The 23,768-nt window shown below is 40.0% G+C and overlaps 1 protein-coding gene across 1 annotated transcript in view; it reads left to right on the top strand.

Moving 5' to 3' along the window:
• The window catches only part of LRP2 (LDL receptor related protein 2), a 1,335,386-nt gene that overhangs the window by 451,366 nt on the left and 860,252 nt on the right, over nucleotides 1–23,768 (top strand). Inside the window, exon 25 of the mRNA XM_044075346.1 lies at nucleotides 7,194–7,571. Within this exon, the coding sequence (XP_043931281.1) occupies nucleotides 7,194–7,571 (378 nt within the window). The remainder of the gene's footprint in view (nucleotides 1–7,193; nucleotides 7,572–23,768) is intronic.

The following is a 23,768-nucleotide window of genomic DNA, read 5'->3' as shown; positions in this document are numbered from 1 at the left end:
TTTTAAAGGTCTTAGGGTTAGTATCTGACATTTTGTGGTAATTTGTTCCAAGCCTTTGCTATGGCACAGCAGTAGAGCAGTTTGCCAATATATATTTATTTTTGGGCATATAAACTTGCAGTAGGTTCTGTTGTGGGCTGCAGAGAGCTCAGTTGGGGGTGTAAGGCTGGATGAGAGTGGAGAGAGAGGGGCAAGGTGAAGGTTTGTGTAAGACTGAATGAGCCATAAGAAGCTGGGGTAATAAAATTTGGTGCTGAAATTCCATTCACTGCAGGTTTTTTAGGGCTATGCAGTGGTGAGAGCAGTAAGGTTGGTTTGAGGCAAATCTTGCAATTTTGTTATAAGTAAGTTCTAATTTATTCAGAAGATTAGTGTGGAGGTGAGTAAGTATAGGATCTGCATAAAGTAGTGTGAGTAGTTGGAAGGCTTGTGCAAGAGAGAGTCTGGAGATATTTCTGAGCAATTTTTTGTTTGTAAAGCAGACCTAGCTTTTGGTGGATCTTTTTAATACATTGCTGTGTGTGGATCGAAATTTAGTTGGTCGTCGATAACAACACTTAGTAGTTTGGTATGAGGTTCAGTGAAGACGATTGTATTGTTTAGTGAGTAGTGAGGAGACCGAAAAGGTAGCTTTGTGATACTGGAAAGTTGTAGGAAGGAACAGGAGTAGTTTGATTTTCTTTGGGTTCAGTAGTAGTTGGTTTCATTTGTACTTTACTTTTTTCTTTTTTTTTTATATATTATATATGACTATAGTTGATGTCATTATTATTATTTATTGGTTTATAACCACTTTATTATTAGATAATAATAGAGTTAATTTAATTAACGTTTTTTGATTGGGTTGAGCATGTATATAAGATAGGGTGGGTGTGTTGTTTAACTGTGTAACAATATAAAAGATCTCTGGTTTTTTTTTTGAGTTTCTGGTTGTGGTGAATACAGCAATATTACAAAAAAAACTTTATTTTGACCAAGACACTACCGAGTTTTTCAATTCAGTAGTAGTTGGTTGAAAGTAAGCCATCTTTCAATGGAGTGAAGAGATTCTTGGGTGAGTATACGAAAGTGAGTGATATCAGAGCAGGAGATGATTATCGAATCAGTTGCATATTGAATAATGGAAGAGAGTTAACAAGAAGAGTGGAGGTTATTAATAAAGATGTTAAAGAGTACGGTTCCAAGGATGGAGCCTTCGGGCCCCCAGTTTGAACAGGTAGGAAAGGAGAGAAATTAGATTGCCATTTCACTGCCTGGAATCTGTTAGACAGGTAGTTGGAGAACCATGATAGGGCAGAGTTAGAGAGGTTTAGTGAACATAGTTTGGATAATAGTAGTCTATGGGAAACAGTATTGAAGGCTTTGGATAGGTCAAGAAACAAGCAGGAGACTAACTTATTATTGTCACGGGACTTTGCAATAGTATTTAGGAAGGATTTAGAGCAGTGGCAGCACTGTATTTTGGGTGAAAGCATGCTGTGCGGGGGTAAGAAGATTTCCTTAGAGAAGGTATTCAAGGAGCTGCTTGTGAATGCATTTTTCTAGAAGTTTTGACAGGCGAGATAGGATGGCAGTAGGTCTGAAGTTGGAGGCGTCAGCTGAGTTACTGCCTTTATGTAAGGGTATGACATAGAATTTTTTCCAGATGTCATTTACCATGTTTTCCTTAATGGATCTATTGAGTAATATGGAAATGGGGAAAGGAATAGAATTTGCAATAATTTTAAGGAATTGCAAAGCTAAGTTGTCAACTGATGGAGAGCACGTTTTAAGTTTGGAAGGAGGGACTTGACATAGTTTGTAGGGACAGGTTTAAGAGAAAAGATGGAAGAATGGGTGGAACTAGAGGGTATGGTATCAGTGATATTGGAGTTTTTGGTAAGGTTGCAGATAGAATCGATGCAGAAGGTATTAAGGAATGTAGCAGTGTCTGGATAAGCTATTAGGGCAGGGATTAGGGGATGATGGACATCTTGGATGTAGCAGTGTATTGACAAATTGTCAAAATGTTTGGGGGTTGGAGTGAGGACTTTCTAGTGGTATATGGAAGAAGTTTTGTTTATCAAGGGGTGACCTTTTTTGGTTAAGTTGCAGAGCTGTCTGTAAGTTTGAAGATCAGCAGAGGATTTGGATTTTTTCCATTTTTTTTCCATGTACTATCTCTCTTATTCGGGTGGCTTGTGTTAGACAGGGGGCAAAATGAGTTTTTATCCTTATTTTTCTGATGGGGGCCACATAATTGAGTGTGTCTAAAAAGGTTTTATTAAATGCCAGGACTGATTCGTCTAGGGAAAGATTATGAGGGAAGGACCAATTAACAGAAGAGATCAAGTGGTTGAAAGTGTCAGAATTGAAACTTGAGAGTTTATGGCAGTCTTTGTATTGCTGAGGTTTATAAAGTTAAGGAAAATGTCTAATTATGAAGGTGGGACAGGGATCACTAAGAGTATCAGGTAGGGTAGAGGGGTTAAGGTACAAATTAAGATTAGAAGTGATGACCTAGTCTAGAGTAGAGCCAGAGTTGGTATGTTTGTTTAGATGGGTAGGATTGGAGATTGAGAGAAGCCAGAGGTTAATGCAGGAATTTGTGGAGTCGGTGTTTAGGGTGTTTCAGTCAATATTTACATCACCCAAGGCAACAGTTTTATGAGAAATGGTTTGAGAGATCCAGGAAAGAAGGGGTTCCAGGATAGGGATGTTGTTACTGGGGGGGGGGGTATAGATAGAAGCAATAGTTAGTTTCTTAAGAGAATTTAATTGACAATTAGCAATGAGAATTTCAGCAGGATGAAAATTTGAAGTAGAGCCAGAGAGAGGTTGAAGGATGAACTGGTTAGAGTAAAGAATAGCAACACCACCACCTTTCTTTTTAAGCTGATCTTGCAGGAGAATGTTATAACCTGGTGGAAGTATTTCAATCAGATATATGAGGTTCTCGCAGTCAGTCCTTCTTCCAGCCACAAAAAGAAAAAGTTAAGCAAACAGTCTTTGACATCATGGAGGGCTAGCAACTTGTCTTTGTCACATATAACTGACTCTGCTGTGCCATTTGTTGTACCTCAGGCCACTCATTTACTTTTTTACCCTGAATCCATCATATGTAGCACCTGCAGCCACTACAGATCAAGGATTAGCCATGTCCTCTGCGGCTTTTGGGGTTCGCTCAATGGATTAGGGAGAGCCACTCTTGTTGGTCCTGGGAGAGAGAACAGGGAATGCTTTTTTGCTCCTTAAAAAAAAAGGCAGAAAACTAAACATGTGTCTACTTCTCTTCAAAGTTCCTTAGACAAGAGTAGTTTACTGGGTCTAGCTCAGGGTTTAATTCAGGCTTGTGATCCTTCTTGTAAAGTTGTTTCTGGTAAAGGAAAGAACTATCTCTTTTCCTGAAGAGATTTAATATTCTGAATCTGAACAGGAAGATGAAGGGGTAAATACAGTTTTTTCTCTCAGATTTCTCTTTCACTGAGAGTATTGCTAGAATGTGCCAGCCTTGTGACCTTTTCCCATCCAGGCCCCTTTTGTCTTCCAGAAAGTCTGAATCTCCATTTTTCTCCTTGGCAACTGATGGTTTCTAACAAATGGGTTCTGAAGATCATTCATCAAGGGTGCAGATGGCAGTGGGAGGAAATTCATCCTTTCCAGAGAATCATTCCTCATCATCCAGATTGGACTCTCTGGTTTCTACCATTTCTTCATTACATGCTATTCAAAGGAGTGATAGAAACAGTTCCTCCTTCCAAGCAGGGGGAGGGTTCTTATGAGAGTTTAATTGACAATTAGCCATGAGAATTTCAGCAGGTTGAAAATTTGAAGTAGAGACAGAGAGAGGTTGAATGTTAGAGTAAAGAATAGCAACACCACCTCCTTTCTTTTTAAGCTGATCTTGCAGGAGAATGTTATAACCTGGTGGAAGTATTTCAGTCAGATATATGAGGTTTCAGCCAAGTTTCAGAGAGACATAGAATCTCAGGGGTGTGTGAGGTTATCCAGGTATGGGAAGGGGAGATTTTATTCATGATACTTTGAATGTTCATAGACTAGATAAGGTTTTGGGTGGGGGTGGATGTGAGAGTCTGTGAAAAAGTAATAATAGTAGAGTTTTGGGGGTGTACAGTATAGGCTGAGGAAGAGAAGTTATTGGTTAGGCCCAGGGTTTGGATGTATGTTACCTGATAATTGCAGATTTAAAATGAGTTGTCTGGGGGATATGGAGTGGTTATATTGGGGGTGATGCTTTGTTTTATTTGTGAGGGGGAGTGAAGGCAGGGGAAATAACTTACTTTTATGTAAGGTGCAGTTAGAATGAGGAAGAGAGATGGGGCTATTGGGAAAGAATGGATAGCAGAGTGAGCAGCTAGGGGATAAACAGTAGTAGATGTAAAGTTTTTGAGTGGGTCAGTGCATTGATAAGAGGTGGCAGTAGAGGTTATAAAGAGAATTGGTGTGGTAAAGATAATTAGTAGGAAGGTATTAGAAAGTTTTGATTTTGAGACAAGCAGATTTTGAGACAAGCACATTGTGGCAGGCTTAGAGATAAGTAAGGAGGTTGAACACCAAGTGGGTGGAGTGCGGTTGAGACTAAGTAGGAATTTTTTAATAGGGTAGATTGTTTGTAGTAAGTAGGAAGTGACTGACTATTGGAGGAAGCTGAGGAGGTGGAGAGGAAGTGACTGACTATTGGAGGAAGTTAGGAGGTGGAAGGGGGAGTGGACAAAGGGGATAGAATATAAATCAAATGACTATGGGGTGAGTAAGAATGGGTTTAGGCTAGGGGAGCGAAGTGAGCCTGAGCGAGGGTGAATGGAGCAGACTGAGCCTGGACACATATTGCAGCACCTAAGTAAACAATGAGTGCACTCAGGTAAGCAGCTCAGTGAAATTAGGTTAACTAAGTGATCCGCTTGACAGGTTATGCAGAAAGGGTAAGTGACTGAGAGGTAATCTTGTGATCACTGAGTAGCAGAACTTTATTTAGTTTTACTATTTCTTTTTAGTTTTATTGAATTGTATTTTTACCTTACTAGAAGACCTGGCAGGGGTGAAGCACTGCATGCATAGCAGACAAAAGGTGGGGAGGGTGGTTACAGGATTCCAGAGTAATACCAGTGATGTGTGTTACACTCTGCATTTAACAAAGAAACATTAACTGTGATTCATGAGTATCTTTTGCCTGGAGCACACCCCTTACTGTAAACTTGCAACAGGTGTAATTATTCATTTTTATTTGGTTATCTGAAATGTGTTAACTGGGTAGTCACAATGAGCCCATGACCTATTTTCGGGAAAGAGCTGGGGGTTGATATCCTGCACAGGACAAGTGCAAACACAAATACATAAGTGGCAGAAGAACAATTTCCAGTATCATTACAATATAAACATGCAGCTGAACAAACAATAAAATTAAGAATAACATAAACTGTCATAAAATTTCCACTGCCGTTCCTCTTCCAGCAGAGTTCTTCGGTGAGTGTTTCATGCTCTGAAACTCCTTCTTTGACTAACATGACAGCATATGATGCCAGGCGGGGCCACTCTGTCTCTTTCCCTGTAACAGGAGAGATTAATACTTTCCCTTTGTCCACTGCTTCACTTATAGTAACCATTACACTCTCGCTTGCATGGTATTGAGGAAAGATCCTCTTGACCTCAGTGCACTCCACTTGCAGTCATAATTCTCCCATTACCTTCTTTATATTTTTATCTGCCAGTGACTGGTTATCCCTCCTCCTGTAACTGTTCATGTCCTCTCAGCAGTCTGTGCACCATGGCTACTATTCTTCAAACAGCATGCGAGTATGGGTAGATGGTATCTGCCGCATCTTCATCTCAGTACACACACACACACACACACACACACACACACACACACACACACACACACACACACACACACACACACACACACACACACACACAAACCATCACTGATCAAAGCCACATGGCTCCCCCCAGACCCATTCCAAACAATCAAAACTGCCACCTATTCTTTCATCCGTTGAACAGAAAAATAAATGCAGTCTTCCTGTTGTCAACAGTATTGCACTATCCCTCCAAATGCATAAATGAGTCATTCAGCACCTCACCTTTTAACCCAGATTTTATGTTAACTGCCAAGCTCAGCTGCATCTCCATGGTCACCTGACTTAAGCCAGCAGTATGTTAATAAAGTACATAGTCATTCTTTTTAAGAGTTATACCTTACTGGCATAGTGACGGGTGTATAGTTCAATGTGCAATGCCAGTTGTACTCTGAAATCCTGTTCCACTCTAGTCTGTCCTTATCCTTTCCTGGATTCGACCCCTGGGCACTCTACTAGGCTGCTAACATGGCAGAGTTATACTCCACAATATTGACAAACTTTATTTCTGAATCTGTCCTGATGTCTTTTATTTTAGTTTAAATTTTAAGGAAATTATAAACCTTCATTCATATTTGTTTTGATTGTTTCCATGCAAATTTGTTGTTTATTAGATAATATAAAACAAAACATTGGCTAGAAATAATAGTTGAGCATTTCATAAGTTTTCCTATGAAATGACAAATGTCTTTCAATAACTGTATGTAAAATTTACAAAATGTGTAACTCATAGCCATTTAAATGCAGACCTGATTATATCTACATCAGCTAGACTTTACACCACCATATCCATGATGCTGAATATAATTTATGACCTTTATCAAGCCACTGACCTTGAAGACCTGGTAAAGAATTTGGCCGTAATCATATGGAACATCCTCAATGAGACCAGTGCAGTCTATTGGAAGAACCATTAGGCACCATATTGAAAATACATGAGCCATTTGGCTGGGAATATAAAAAAATGCAAAAAAGTTTTCACATTTTTATCATAAATTAATAACCACTTTTGTTTTCTTAACTGATTCTACAACTTAATAAATACATTAAGTATAATTTGTTTATCTCTGTCATTGTTAATACCACTATGCTACCCTTTAAGTTTCCTAACATTGGTTAACAGAATTCTTCTCAGCTGAAGTATATAATTACTGCTATAAGCTTCAGTCTTAAGAAATTAAAATATAACTTGCGTTTTCTAAAAGCATTTGAGGAAGTTAATTTTTACAAGCATAGATTCAGGAGATGAGAAGTTATGCGGTTATTTTCTATAAATCTAAAAGCATCTAACGTATTGAGCTTGTCCTGAAAATAATAATATATCCTCAATTCTAGCCACCAGACCACCTGGAATGTGTCATCAAGATGAATTTCAATGCCAATCAGATGGTGCCTGCATTCCTATCAGATGGGAATGTGATCGACATCCTGATTGTGTTGATGGATCAGATGAACATAATAGCTGTCCAATCAGGACTTGCTCACCTTCTACCTTTCGATGTGACAATGGAAACTGCATCTATCGTGGCTGGATCTGTGATGGGGATAACGACTGTAGGGATATGAGTGATGAGAGAGACTGCCCGACACAACCTTTCCGCTGTCCCAGTCAGCAGTGGCAGTGTCCGGACTACAGCATCTGCCTGGAGCTGAGCAAAGTCTGTGATAATAATCCAGATTGTCCCAATGGGGCTGATGAGTCACCACTGTGCAGTAAGTATGCTTTTTATTTCCCTTTTTATGCCATTTCCTTATGCTTTTTTGTAATATGTAAAGTTGTGTGCACACTCATATCTCTCAGATGTTTGCTATAATGATAACTCTAGTTCATAAGTGCTGGACAGAATGTATTTTTTAAATGTATAGAATAAACAAATGACATTTGCAAACTAAGAATGATTGTATGTGCATTACTCAGACTGCAGAATACTGCAAGAAATACAACTTTCTGATGTTCATTGTATTGATCACTGCTGCAGTAGCATCAACTATATGAGTTGTATCCTGCCAAGGATATAACTTTCAACCAGCTTCTTTACAAAGCTTCAGGGCACCTTCCATGAGCACACATTGTCAGGCAGCTCAAGCTGAGCTGACTGAAATACAAGTATTGGATGTAAGCCCGTCAGAGCTTTACTGCCACCAAATCGAATGCTTTTGTGATGCTTTCAAGGATTGATGTTCAGCTTGTGCTATTCCTTTGCTGGGCAGGTAAATTATCTTTGGAGAAAAAACTTATTCTTTTAACTAATGTTTGTGTTTTGTAACTTTCCTCTTCAGGAAAGTTATTTTAAAGCTTGGAGCTTTGTGTTTTAATGGACTGTCATGAGACTGTATGGTACTTTTAAATGGGTGCATTCATTTTTTCTGTCAGTTTAAAAGTTGTGTAAAGTAACTGAAAACCAAACCATGTTTTCTGTGGAGAAAGTGTTTATTGTCCTTTTTAGAGTCTGGCAAAGTGTTTTTACTGTGTTTTTCTGTTATAAAAGTAACTTTCAAAAACTTGATGGGGATAACGACTGTAGGGATATGGGTGATAAAAGAAACTGCCCAACATGACCATTTCACTGTCCCAGTCAGCAGTGGCAGTGTCCAGACTACAGCATCTGCCTGGAGCTGAGCAAAGTCTGTGATGATAATCCAGATTGTCCCAATTGCTGCTTGTCTTCCCAGGAAAGAAGAAGAAACATTTTTGGCTTGACCATGGAAGAAACTACTGGTTTCACAGTCAGTCCTTCTTCCAGCCACAAAAAGAAAATGTTAAGCAAACAGTCTTTGACACCACAGAGGGCTAGCAACTTGTTTTGGTCACATATAGCTGACTCTGCTGTGCCATTTGTTGTACCTCAGACCACTTATTTATTTTTTTACCCTGGATCCCTCATATGTAGCACCTGCAGCCACTACAGATCATGGATTAGCCACGTCCTCTGCGGCTTTTGGGGTTCCCTCAATGGATAAGGGAGAGCCACTCTTGTTGGTCCTGGGAGAGAGAACAGGGAATAATTCCCTGTTGTTTCAGAATGCTGTGCCCATCCCTGTGCTGCCATTAGTAACACTGTTGCTCCTTTAAAAAAAAGGCAGAAAACTAAACATGTGTCTACTTCTCTTCAAAGTTCCTTAGACAAGAGTAGTTTACTGGGTCTAGCTCAAGGTTTAATTCAGGCTTTTGATCCTTCTTGTAAAGTAGTTTCTGGTAAAGGAAAGAAATATCTCTTCCTGAAGAGATTTAATATTCTGAATCTGAACAGCAAGATGAAGGGGTAAATGCAGTTTTTTCCCTCATATTTCTATTTCACTGAAAGTATTGCTAGAATGTGCCAGCCTTGTGACCTTTTCCCACCCAGGCCCCTTTTGTCTTTCAGAAAGTCTGAATCTCCATTTTTCTCCTTGGCAACTGATGGTTTCTGACAAATGGGTTCTGAAGATCATTCATCAAGGGTGCAGATGGCAGTGGGAGGAAATTCCTCCTTTCCAGAGAATCATTCCTCATCATCCAGATTGGACTCTCTGGTTTCTACTATTTCTTACATGCTATTCAAAGGAGTGATAGAAACAGTTCCTCCTTCCCAGGAGGGGGAGGGTTTTATTCAAGGGTGTTCTTCGTGCCAAAGAAAGAAAATGCTTGTAGATCAGTTCTGGATCTTTTTTTTTTTTCCTAAACCAGTTTGTGATGGTGGGCTCATTCAGAATGATGTCACTCCACAACCTATTCTTCCTCTTTCAAGTTTCCTGGTAACACTAGAGTTAAAAGATGCTTATCATCACATCTCTATTCATGCAGACTTCAGATGTTTCTTAAGGTTTTGTGTGTCTGAATGACTATTCATTTCACTACCTTACCGTCTGGACTGTCCTCTGTACCAAGAGTGTGTCTAGTTCCAGTTATAGCTCATTGCAGGCTACAGAGTATCTACATTTTCCATATTTAGACGACTTGCTTACCTTTGCAGAGTATTTTTCAAAGTGTCAGGAATCTCTCTTGGATGAGAGGTCTGTTAAACAAACTGGGGTTCCAAACAAACATTCAGAAGTCTTTCTTGACTTCTTCACAAAGGATTTTGTTCCTGGGATGTCAACTAGACACCTCAGTTCAAAGAATTTTTCTTCCAGAGGTAAAAACAGATCTATATCTAGATATATTTCCAAGGATTTCCACTCAAACTTCTGTCACTGAGAGACAATACCTCAAGATTTTGGGTCTCATGGCTCTTTGATTCTCATGATCCCTTAGCAAGACTCAACATGAGAAGGATACAGTGGTGTCTGAAGTCTCTGTAGTCCCAGCACCAACACTCTTTGTCTTTTCAAGTTCTAGTGCTGGGGTTTGTCACAAGATAAATCATTTAGTGAAGACAACAGATATCCTGAAATTCTAGTCTCCCTTTCTCACTCCCTGTTCCAAAGCAGTCAGTCACCAAAGATGCTTTGGACTCTGCTTGGTGAGCAGTTTTAGGAGGAATAAAAGTGCAGGTTTGTGAGACACCAAGAACAGACACAAACACACAAATGTAAAATGAGATGCTTTCTCTGATCAACTCTCTGAATCATCTTTGGTCCCTGGGACGTCTTCAGGCTGTTACAGACAATACCACAGTCTTGTGGTCATCAACAAGGGGGGAACCAGGTCATGGCCCTTTGCAGATAGCCATGTTAGCTTGGGATATAGCTTCATGGCACATTCTCACTTTACAGGGATCCTACATTCCATCAGAACAAAACTTTGTGGCAGACAAGCTGAACACAGCCAGGACAGATCCCAGAAATGGAAACTGGATCAGGGGGTCTTCCAAGATTTGATTTGTCTGTGTGAAGATCCTCAAGTAGACCTCTTTGTCTCCTCTCTGAACAATCAACTGGCAAGACTACATTCCAGAACTCCATGCAAGAAGGCCAGGAAAACAGATGCATTTTCTTTTCCTTGGACAGGAATGTTCCTTCATGCTTTTCTGTCCATTCCACTAACATCTGGGGTACTTCTGAAGATTCAGAAGGGATCCCCCAAGATCATCGTGGTGACTATATCCTGGTCCAGGCAGTCATGGTTCTCTCTTCTTTTGGAAATGGCCAAGTGCTATTACCATAAACTTCCTTACATATTTGAACTACTCACACAAGAGCAGGGTTGCTTGGTACACCCCAACATCATTCAACTTTAATTGACTGCCTAGATAATAGGGTCTTAATTCCTTTTAGGCAACTGTTGACTAAGAATGTACTACAGGTACTAATGGAGACAAGAAAGCCTGCTACTAGAGAATCATATATTAGCAAATATTAAAAGGTTTTCTAGCTGGTGCCAACAACATAACAAGTACCCATTCAGAATAATTCAAAGACCAGATGCAACTGTATCGAATAAAAAAACACAACCCACAGAAGGACCAACAAATTCTCCATGACTCGAACAGGAATACCAAACAATTTATTGCACAAGATACATAAAGTTAAGCGCTTTCATCAGTTGTAACTGACTCAGTTACAACTGATGAAAGCGCTTAACTTTATGTATCTTGTGCAATAAATTGTTTGGTATTCCTGTTCGAGTCGTGAAGTACCCATTCAGGGTTAGTTGTTCTCTGGTTTTACAATATTTATGTGAATTACTATACTATGGCCTTTCTTATTCCTTTGTCAAGGTTCATTTATCACCCATTTCAACATGTCTGCCCATAGAGCCTTCTGTTTCAATGCATTCTTATGTCAAAATGTTTTTGAAAGGGGTTTTGCACAGAAGGCCTCCAAGTACATGTATGGCCCCTCCTTTGGATCTTAATTTTGTGTAGAGAAGCTAATGGTTGCTCCATTTGAACAAGCTGACCTGGCAGAATTGAGTTTTTTAACATGGAACACAGTTTTACTGATTGCTCTGACCTCTGTAAAAAGAGTATCTGTGTTGCAAGCTCTTATAGTGTGTCAACCCTATCTCCACAGGGACATGGTTTCTTTGAGAACTAATCCTTCTTTTATGTCTAAAGTGGTGTATGAGTTTACTTTAAAGCAACCTATCCATCTCCCCATTTTCCTTCCTGAACTTTTAAATGAGGGAGAAGGCATACTCCATACCTTGGGTGTCCACAGACAACTCAGGTACTATTTTGACAGAATTAAATCTTTCAGATCTTCAAATCTGTTATTCATCTGTTGTGAAGGTAAGAAGAAGCTGTGTCAAAACAGATGATTTCCAAATGGTTGTCTAAGCTGATTACCTTTTGTTAAACTCACCATTACAAAACTATTCCAAGCAGGGTCAAGGCCCACTCTAAGTGAGCCTTGGATTTATCTATTGCTTTTGGGAAAGGGTTGGACTCTAGAAGTATTCTAGAAGCTGTCACTTGGTCCTTTGTACATTTACAAAGCATTATAAGTTGATTCCTTCTGTAGGTTGAGGTCAGGCTTTGCTGGGACCATTTTTCAGGTGTTCCTGGACTCTTTTCCTTCCGTCTCCCAAATGTAGCAAGCTAGTGTAATCTACTCATATAGCTAAGGATACTGCAGTGGTGATCAATATGATGAATATAGCACAGCTTTGAAGTAAACTTAGCATAACAGCAGATGTCTGAATGGTCACTTCTACAGTAGCCACTCCCTCCCTCCATCTCCTTTGATTTTTGGAATGTTTGTATGCCAAGGTGTGGACATTTACTTTTTGATGTTCCTAGTATAATCTTTTCAGGGCTCGGCCTCCCTCTTTCTGTTGACAGGAAAGCTCTGAAGGGCTTGGCACTCAGACTTGTCTTTTAGTAAGCTTATGTTGAGCTGCATGATAGTTTGGGCACATGGAAGGTGCTCTGAAACTTTGGAAGATGTCCGGCTTTTATATCCTTGGAGGCTATAAACCCATAAAGCTAAAGCTGCTGCAGAAGTGATCATTACAACATCTACAATTATGGGAAGTTTACTTGCACAACTGTACTTTTCTGCAAATACTCCATGTTAACCTTAACTAATACTCAGTATCTCATATTTTAAAATGTCTATGGGTTATGAAATCCAGACTGATCAGGCTTCTGCAGATTTGGAACTAGAACCTATCTGTATCATACAATCGAAGGTAAATGACTGACAAATGCATTTATCTTGTGCAGCTAGTAAGTTAGTTTAATGAATACAGCAAAACTTTACAGATTTAACCTTAGTTGGCAAAGAGGCTAAAGTCATGACTATGGTTGGGGTGAGCTGAGGGCAGTTAGTAGCTCAGGTGCCAGAAGGAGCAAGCACAGAAGGATGAGCATGCCCATCATGTAGGAGGATGGGATGAAGCCAAATGCATATGGGAGCAGTCTCTTAGGTGTGAGGCATCAATTTAAATGCAAGGCATGGGGTGTGCTTTAGGATCGTTGAACCACTGCCTGATAGTAGTCTACAGTACAGGTGTGCAGAAGCATGCACTCTCATGGCCCCCACTTTGAAAAAGATTGCATACCCCCTCTGCCTAGAGATAGTGGTGTTATAAATGATATTATTGCCAAGATCCCAGTGAGGTCATAAAGTAGCCTCACGGTTGTCTCGCTAATGACTCCCCCCACTTCAGACACCTCTTGCTGTGATCCTGGGTGAAATTCCCAGATAAGGAAACAAATGGGTCATGCCCAGATTGGAGGATGCTTGATGGTCACTATGCAGAGCAGAAAGTTAGTTATAGAAAAAAAAAACAACAGAGGCACTCAGTGTTCATGTTATATTTTGAAAATTACACTCCTACCATCAACTAAAGAAAAGGGGGGGTTAGCTATTTAGGAAAGGTGAACTTAGTTGAAACACAGATCCATAACTTGAAGCATAAGGAAGTTTTTAAAGTTATTGTTGATCACACAGTATAAGAATGCTAGTCATCTTGAACAACATTTACCTTGTGATTTGTCATTTGAACCCTTAATCAATAGACTACTTTGTGTGGTAGGATCTGTCTGTGGTGTTTATAGAAACCAGTTTAGAAACAAAAGATCTGAAATGACGTGCTACTGCTTTATTGACTCACAAAACATAGTGCTGGCCAGGCCCTAGGGCCAGGGGCTGACCGACAGAAACTTTCTCAGGCTACATACTTTTCCCCTTTACCCGCAATGCTTTGCTTGGCTTCTTTCTTCCTCTGATCTGTTTTGCTGCATCTAGAGCTTACGCTAAGGAAACAACAGAAGGCTGTATGCTCTATGGTTTAACAGTGAATTATTTTTTTTTCTTAACTGGTACTAGAAATACTACTCATTACGTTAAGTACAGATATTTGTTTTTTTTCTACATTTCAGTCCGTCCATTCTTTTTTCCTTTTTGAAGTTTTATTCTTAAAGCTCCCTCATCTTGCCAATATATCTACAGGTAGTTGAGATTAGATTCCCCTAATAACAAGTGATCAAATCATAAGATGGTGCGGAACAGAATATAGATGACTGCTTTCCATAGGAAGTCCCTGTCAATGCAGTTTCTAAGTATGTGCTGACAGTAATTCCTTTGTTTAGAGAGATTTGTCTCTCCTTAATATCTGTTTGACCATGGAACTGCTATTTGTAAGTTCACAAGTTTATGGAGCTTGCACCCATGGGGGGGGGGGGCAGCAAGGTTTTCTCTTTGCAAAACACTTTACAGCTGAAGTTTTCACCTTTTCTGTATTTTGGATATTTGTGTTCAGTGGCGTCTTATTAGTAGAGGGTTTATAATGGATTCATCTGCTACCTGGGTAAGCAACTGTTACAGAGATGCTTTTTGATTTGATTTGAAGTTTTATTTTTTTTAAGAGCTGGCTGACTGCAGTGATTTCTTTGGCACTTGGCATCTGCAGTGTAGAAATTAAGCTCTTCTTTCTTACCATTTAGCTTTGTGCCAAGGGTTCTGCTTTTGCTGTTTAGTGCAATTTTTTTTCAATTTTCTTTTAAAATGGAAGGCAAACAGGGCAAGACCTTAAAAAAATACAGGTATGGAATTTAAATTTGCTTCAGGATAGGCACGCTTTGAATGAGATATGCCCAGGGAAGTGCATTTTAGGGATGAGTGCAAAATAGATGAGGCATTGAGCAATAGTACTATTAATGGTAAAAAAGGCTTTATTTAGCCAATTATAAAGATGCTCCAGGTACCTTTGGTCATATTAGCCTCTAGTGTGGCCTCATGGTCAGCCCTGTCACAGCAGGCTGTCAAGTCTGTCTTAGACAGATAAGAGGTTGAATCTATCTACTTCTAGACATGACCTGCACCGTTCAGGTCACAAGAAAGATATGGAATAAGAAATAGGAAGCAAAAAGGAAGAGAGTGAAAAGAGATAAAGGGAATGCTTTTCCCTTATTTCCGTACCACAGATCACAGGATGTATTCAACCCCCAGCGACAGAAGGATCAGCTCCTCCATCAGGTGTATTTAGGATCCCATTTTTTAGTTATTTCTGTGCATTTTTCTGTCAAACAAAAAAGAATGGAAATGTTTTCCTTAGGTTCTGACACTGAGATTCATAACATTTTGTTCTATCCTAGGCTTTCCTTCTCAAAGTCTTTCTGCTCATAACATAGTACTGTGGACCTGGATATTAAGAATTTGGTGGTGGTGGAGATGGTAGAATAAGCTCGATCTGTGGTCATCTTGCAGTTTTTTGCTGAAGGCCCCCCCCCATTTGAAGATCCTTGATCATTCAAAGTACTGTGACTGCTTTTTCCTTTTCACTGGCCCCATTGCAGGCTGTGCTCCCCTTGATGTCATATTTCAGCTATACATACTGGAGACAGTGTTGAAGGGTCTATCAGCCCCTGGTAGGATTCCTAGCCATGGGGTCAATGACCTTTGCAAAAACAGGGCTGTTAACATGATCAGTAGTGGTGTTGATGCTTTTGACTTCAAATACACTATTGGCATTAGAGGGTGTGTCTGATACATTGCTGCCAACATCAGGCCTGGTGTAGTTGGTCTCAGCATTTGGGTCACTGGGATTGACCTTCTGTCCCTTAGTGTCAGGCCTCAAAGAGATAGGCTCAGGGTTAAAGATGACTTCAGCTCTAGTATTTAGGGATAGGGCCATGGCATTGGTATTGACTTTGCCAACCCCAGCCCTGGCCTAAACGCCTTGATGGCATTTGCTTTTGGAAATGAGGCCTTGACCTTGTTGACTTTAGGATCAGGGTGGTTACAGATCATGGTTCCGTTGCTCATTCATTTCATGCAGTTGCCCCATCCATGGCCACTGCACAAATCTTAACTTTGAATACACGCCCAATGCCAGGGGTGCCCCAGAATGGACAGAGGGACTTGTGGGCCCTTTCATGATCTCTCTGGCAGGTTTAGAATGTCCTTAACTTCCTATTCTTCAGACAGGCCCCTCCTAAAACAAGAAGGGATGCACCAATGCAAGAGGAAGTGCTTAGTGTCCTCTTAGGAGTCTCCCATACTAGACATCAGCGAGGAGGAGGGTTCAGTCCCGATTTATCCAGATATTCCCAAATTTGATGGAATCGTTGAAATGGTGAGGCAAATGGTGGGAATGTCTTGAGGGACTTTATCTTCCCTTCAGTGCATCCTGTAAGGAAGCTTCTGCCCCCCCCCCCCCCCCCCCCAGTCAACAAGATGCAGCTGGTGGTTGAGACAGCATGGGTAAACTATGACATTTTGGCCTCTGTCCCAATGATACTAAACAAAATTCTCTGGCTTTGCAAGGACTGGATATATTGGATGTAGACTTTAATGTCCGATTCTACTGTGTTGGCAGGAGCCTTTAAAAAGGCTCCCATTGAGCATAGCCCTGCTGGTCATCCACCAGATAAGGATTCTAGAGCAATGGACAAACTTTGAATGTGATAAACTATATGTTACACATGGTAATTTCCAGCAAGAGCTGGATGACAACATAAGACATTCATTTGAATAGGGGTCAGGTGTGGACTTCAAGTATAACCTATGGTCTTAGCTGGCAGCCGGCAGTTAAGAGGATGGTCCATCAAGATGCAGTCTCATGCCTGGCTACTCCTTACAGATTCTACTGATGATACAAAGGTGACCTTTATGAATACCCTGTTTGACTATGCAGTGTGCATATGGAGAAAGAGGGCAGAACCCCCTCTGCTGTTATAATGAGATGTCAGCATTCTCAGTTTCATTTTCTGAAGCTACAACAAAACCTGCATCAGATGTGGTACATGTGTTGTCAGTAGCAACAGCAAACCACCAAAGGATTTGTTAGAAGCAGCACCAATGCAACAATATCCAGAATGGTGACCAGACCAATTACAATAGTTATTGGCAGCTGCAAGGGTTCCATGTATTACCTTCTGGTGGAGAACAGACTAATCTCTGAATACTTACCTGACATTCCCTCTTTGGAGGTAGTAGGGGGTTATTTGTCCCTCCACATGCTCATGAATATGGGTATCACATGGGATAGATGAGTAAGAAGAGTAATATCCAAAAGCTGTCAACTCTGTGGTATAGAGGGAAGGAGCTCTACCCATGACCAAGGCAAATGAGGCTTGAATAATGAACACAGCACTAAAGGCGCCAGTAAGGTGGTAGAGAGAGGAATAAAGGGCTGTGCTTGCTTGCTTCTTTCACTGAGGAGGATTAGGATCTGTGCCAGGGAGAGGTGCACCTGCTGTGTTGCCAGTGTTATCTGAGAACATAGAGGAGTGTATGCCAGGTTGTTGGTGGTAGGGGCACCAAAGAAGCAGTATGCTACTGCAGAGCTGGAGAATCATCTTATTGTGCTCCACTGCATACTTGTTAAAAGGTGGGTGCCAAGACAGATATGTTACCACAGATATATCCAGGTGTTGCCACCAGATCAAAAAGAATGTAGCTTTTACTACAGTTTTGTTTTTATGTCATTTTACCTACCTGCCTGTTGACCATCAAACCTTCCCTTGGTCAGACTTACTGTTTCAGGGGAGGGTGGGGCTGGGATCATCAACTAGGTAGCCATATGAGGGTACTTTGTTTCCTCAGTGACATAATGGCCTAACCCTAGCTGTGGTGGTGAGGTGAGCACTTGTGTCCACACATGCATTCTGTTGCGCATGTGCCAATAGCAGCTGCCAATACCAGCTTTGGTGGGTGCATCAATCTTTTCCCAGCACCTGCTCCCCTCATGTTAACTAGCCTCTGCACTTCAGCTAAAGCTATGCCACCAGAGTAGTGATGTGATCCATGTGGGAATCACCATCCTTCCCTCAAGGGTGGGCACTGCAGATTTTTTTTAGTACTGAAGACCCCAAGGATTTCAGAGCCACAACAGATCTTGGTGACTTAAACCAGTTCTTTCTACAAAAGCCTTTCACATAGTCATGGCACATTCAGTCCTTTCTTGTCTGTCAGAAGGAGACTGGATATGCTCTATAGACCTCCATGATGCCTATTTTCCCATAATAATTACAAGCAAATTTGTGAGGTTTATGTAGTTCTGGGTAGGAACCACTCATTCCAGTTCCATATGCTTCCATTTGGTCTCTCCTCAATCCTCACAGTATTTACCACATGGATGTCCTTGAATACCAGTGAAACAGACACCAGAAAGGCTAAAAGGTTTGCCCTATCCAGACAACTGACTCCTGGATGCTATTGCAGAAATTGATCTATTGTCAGTGAGGGGAGTTCTATTTGAGAATTGTTCCTGTCCTGAAAGTCACAGTGAACCTGAAATTAATCTGGTGCCACTGTTTACCCTTTCATGCAGGGAATTCCATCCTGTGGACCAGATGATGTCTCTCCATAAGGCAGGACAGCTTTTCTTTCTGGTACAGTCAGTCTGCAGCCCTAGATTTTCCAGGGTGCTGGGTCTCAGGACAACATCCCATTATATGGTCTTTTTTGCCAGGTTTTACATGAGGATGCTTTAGTGAACCTAACATCTTCACTGTTGCCAGTTGACCCAGACCTTGGATCACTTATTAATGGCTTTGATGATGTGCAAGCATTAATTGCTCTCATGGTTTCATATCTCTAAAGTGTTTCTGGGCAGTCCCTTCCAAGCTCTGTCCCCTTGGTGTGGCTATTGTCACAAAAGGAAATACTACCAGCCCAGCTATCTGGGATTTTGTAAATAATCATATGTCATTTGTGAATATCAACATGATTCATATGCTTGTCTTACAAATGAATTAGAACTGTATGTATATTAAACTGCTGGCACAGAAGTGTGTGTTGAACAATGTCTGTACAGTACTGAGCCTAGATGTGTGACCACAGTATACCCTGCTAGATTAGAACAGAAATGTATATATACTATTTTAGCTGTGTGAATGTATATATTTTTAACAGTGGAAACTGGAACATAGAAGGTTAACTTGCAAAACTTCAAGAAAATAGTTAAAATTAAATTGTTTTATGATTGTGCTGTAAAACTTAGTTTTAATACAGACAGGATGTGTAGAACTAGGATGCCGTCTGCATTGTTTTGTAAGTATTTTATTGTTTCATGTCTTCCGGCAGGGATAGCCAGATGACAAAAGTGATGTCATCCTGCAAGTTACCCAGCAGCAATATTTGAGATATTAATTTAAGAGGTCTCTGAGAAGGGGGAGTGGCATTTTGTATTTTGTCTTTGACCTGGGAACATCCACTCACCACTTCTGCCTGGTTGTTGTTCTGTAAGTTTCAGGGCATAGTAACTCCTTTAGATTCAGATAGAAATATAATAAAGTATAGCTTAGATGTTTTCTTTATTTATTTGAGACTGTCCACCAATGCTGTTTTAAATATTTCCTGTAATTTTGAACTCTGATGTAACTGATTACTTACTGAGTGTTGTCTTGTTCTTTTATTTATTATTACATATATTTAAATCCATCATTGTGGCTGATATCTGTGAGACATACTTAAGCTCTTAGAGTACTTGCATATCTTTTTGGTGACACTGTGGGACACTCCTAATAGCCTTGTCTCTTGGTCAAACTACCATTTGGATTAATAGTAGCATTGCACAGTAAGATTGGACACCCTTTGCTAAGGGCCTTAAAGTAGCTGATAAGGAGATGGCTGGTGGCAGTGAAAGCTACTGTATAGTCTGGACAGAAGGGGGCATAGCTAGTAAACCTCTGCCAGCCTTTCCCAGGTGTGGGTGTGTGTCTCAAAGTGTATGTGTGTGTGTCAGCTACTTGGGCAGAGACACGAAGCACTGGTTGGACAGAGAGGGTGCTGGAGATCTTAGCTTGCCTACTCAGCTGAGATCTCAACTCTAGAGCTGTGCCAGTGGTGAGGAGTCTTTTTTTTTAATCTGGAGAAAGAGGGAGAAACCAGCCTCAGACTGACTGTGATCTCTGTGTGCTCTTAAGGGAAATTGCACTTTACTGTTTGTGTGCTTGTCATCCTCCTAGTGTGTACGTCCCTACTGTTGCCAGTGGTGATGATTGAGGCTCCTTGATTATTGGGCCAGTGTTGGGGAGTCACAGATACAACTATAGATGCCTCGGCCCTAGGGTTTGGGGACAATGTTAATGGCAGACGGATCAAAATGCTTAGTAACAAACTGGGGTTGAACTCCACATCAGTACCTTGGAGATGAGGCAGGCACTGCTGACTTTACAGATATTGCAGTACTCCCTCACCCAGTGTGTGATAGCCATCTATACCAAGAACATAGCTGTGGTTTGGTATATATTAAGTAATGGAGTGCATTCCTACCCTCATGCTAAAATATGATGGTGTGGTAATGAAGTGTGTTCATGAACCACTTTCTTACTGCTAACTATATCTTGAGAGAAGCATGTCACTTGGTAGTCCTGGAAAAGGCTCAGCCACTGCTGGCTGATGTCCATTGAGTGGTTGTTTGGCCTGTTGGCAATGCAGACAATATTCTAGTACTGGAGGAAGCCTTTTTTGTGACCTGGTTGCATCCATAACTAGTGCCAAATACAACGACTTCTACTTATTTATTCCTTCTGATTGAGAATATCGCAGGAGCACTTCTTCACATCTGGACTACAGAACTCTTTATACCTTTTTCTCATTTTCTCTTATTCTGAAGTTTATCTAGAAATCAAGACAGTACAAATGCAAGTTCAGGCTTATTATCTCTTACTAGCCTCAGCTAGTTTGATTTCATTTGCTTTTGCCTCCTTTGTTGAAGTCACCCCACCCAAAGCTTTTTAGAAGTCTGCTGATACACACATCCAGCAAACCTCACTCAGATCTCCCTGCCTTTTATCCAACTACATGGTTACCCTACTCCTGTTAATGACCAATGACCTTTTTTAGTCTGATAGAGTAGTCCATATCCTTATATCTGCCCAGATCTAGCACAGATCTTTGATTATGGCTTGAATCAGCTATTAGAAAAGGTACACTTATCAACAGTATCCAAATTCTGACAAGGATCTAATTCAGCTTCCCTTGCCTCCTTGATGGTCTTTAAAGCATTTTAAAAGGCACATTTTGGGAAGGCCATTTTTAAGAGATCCTGTCACGCAGTGGTATCTCTGTTTCAGTTTGAAAAAATTGATGCTGCCTCTTTTGAACCTTCAGCCACAGGAGAATTGTCTTAATTCTCTTGGAAGTCATTGTTTTGATAGTGTTCACAACCACTGCAAGAATTTTCAGAACTGAAGATGCTGTGCATCAATCCACCTTACTAAACACATTTATTTTTTGAATGCTATGTTCTTCATGACTGGAGCTCTGGTTGAGTGGTCTGTCTTGTCTCATTTAAGTCTAAATGTTTGACAGGCAGACCACACAGAGTGCTAGTGCTTCTATGTAACTTAATTCCAATTTTCAATCTGCAGTGTTTAGTGCCACAGATAAGTAATTTAAATATGAGAACTGTTTTTGTATCTTAACAAGGAAATCATAAGTTGCTGTACTTGCTCTGTTTACAAGATTTTTCTTGTCTTTAATTGTATTTGCAGGGACTCTTACATTCCAGGCAGTTGCTTTCTAGCCTGCTGTCAGGCAAGAATTTGATACCTCAAGTACTGACTCCTGGCAGATATGACTAATGAGTTAATCTTTTATAATATGTGTGCAGGGGGTGAGGGTTCCTTACACAATAGCCCGTACTTCTGCTTAGAGTAACCACCAGGGCCAACCTACATCAGTGCATACACCTGCCTGTTTTTTTTTTTTTTTTAGAATATTCTCATATAGAATGCACTGTATGGATGTGTATAGGCAGCTTTGATTCTACATGGACAGAGCCAACGCAGTTAGAAAAGACTTCCAAGTATTAGTTTCATTCTCCAAGAAAAAAAAAATCAAAACACAAAATTGCAAAGATTACTTCAGCCAAGTGGTTATCCAACTACATTAAATTATTTGATGAAAATCATGGCAAATCCTTGCTTTCCATAGTTGGAGTGCACTTGACCAGGGAACTGGATATCTTCCAAGCCTTATTTTGCAATGAATCAGTGGATAATATTTGTGAGCAACCTATGTGTGCTTGTTTGAATACTATTATTGGACAGTAGAAACTGGATGTGACCTCTAAATCCTGGTCTTTATTCTAGGCTGTAGTTATCAGGGGCATGGTCCCATGTGATACCATCCAGGAATATGAGCTAGGATGTCTGCCACTGAGAATGCACCTGATTGTTTCAGGTGCACAAATTATTTACTTACCATGATGTTTGATTTGAATGATCAGGTTCCTTCTTACTGACATTCCCAACATTCTCCTTCCTGAGAAGAGAACTAGGAATAATTGTTGCTGTTTGTTTCAACTGTGTGCAGACTACAAGAGAAATGGAGAAGACAGGGTTCAAAGAAGGCTGTGTAGGTAGAAAGGGGGGGGGGGGGGTTATAGCCTGGGAAAGTTTTTGATGACAGGCTCCTAGTCCTGCCACTCTCCTGAGCCACATCTAACCCTTTACATACAGTGTTCTGGTAACTTTGTAAGTTTCTTATTTTTATATTATGCTACAGTGAATAATTATACTATAACCTTGGACTCATCACTTAACATTCATATTGCATTGCTGTTACAAATGTAGGAAGCGGTACTTCAATAGAAATAACAAGTTTCAATTTATATAATGTACAGTTTGTAAATAAATGATAAAACCAAGGCAAAGATAGGCATGTCATATATTAAAGTGCAGCAATTCTTATCAGATTGATTAAGTAGGTTATTCATTGTTCTGTAGTTCTAATAAATGTACATGGTAGTAGTACTTATCCCATTAATTTGAAGTTTAGGCAACTGTGCCATAGTACTGACACAATTATGTCTGTAATTGCTTCTTTAATTTCTTTCATGCAGAAGAAAATGCATCTTATTTGAGAAGGAAGACTCTTTATAGAACGTGTGTGTTTTTGTATTAAAAGTGTATTTTTGGTGTGGCTTCTTAACCTTTTCTTCTTTACTTTTCAAACCCATATTTTCAGATGAACTGTGGTTAGGTATAATATTCTAATTCATATTTATTTTAAACAGATTTAACACAACACTTCAATAAAAAGTTAACAGTGACAGTTTCAGGATTCATTAATTTTTCCCAGAAATCCAAAGGCCAAAAGTATATAAGCTTTTGAATGCTATAGTACCACATTATGTTTGAAAGGGATTTAAGCATTTAACATAAACCATCCATCTGTAGATGAATTAAAGAGATGAATTGGGAGTAACCATGAGAAGACAAGATGTATTGTAAGATGAAAAATAAAAGCAGTAGATATTTCTTTAAGAAGGTTGTATAGATATTATTTCTATTTTTACTTTATGTAAGTTCATTATTTCAGGCACATACCTGAAATTTGTAACAGAAGTAGTTTTTGCTGAGTAACAGCAGATGTATTTAATATTTAACATTGTTCTGGGTGCTGAAATAAGAGCATCAAGATGGGAAAGCATTTTTCATTGGGTTTTAGCAGTTTTGTATGTTGTGTGCCACAGCTGCAAAACCTGCAACTTTATTGTACTTTATGACCTATTTAGAACTTTGCATTAAACACACTGCATACTGATTTATGGTTAAACTGCATTATTTTTCATGTCTTGAAGTTTCA

The sequence above is a fragment of the Protopterus annectens genome, chromosome 6.part1 (genome assembly GCF_019279795.1).
Source record: "Protopterus annectens isolate FY-2018-M chromosome 6.part1, PAN1.0, whole genome shotgun sequence".
In the NCBI taxonomy this organism is placed as follows: domain Eukaryota; kingdom Metazoa; phylum Chordata; order Ceratodontiformes; family Protopteridae; genus Protopterus; species Protopterus annectens.
This window is presented reverse-complemented; position numbering and strand designations above follow the sequence as displayed.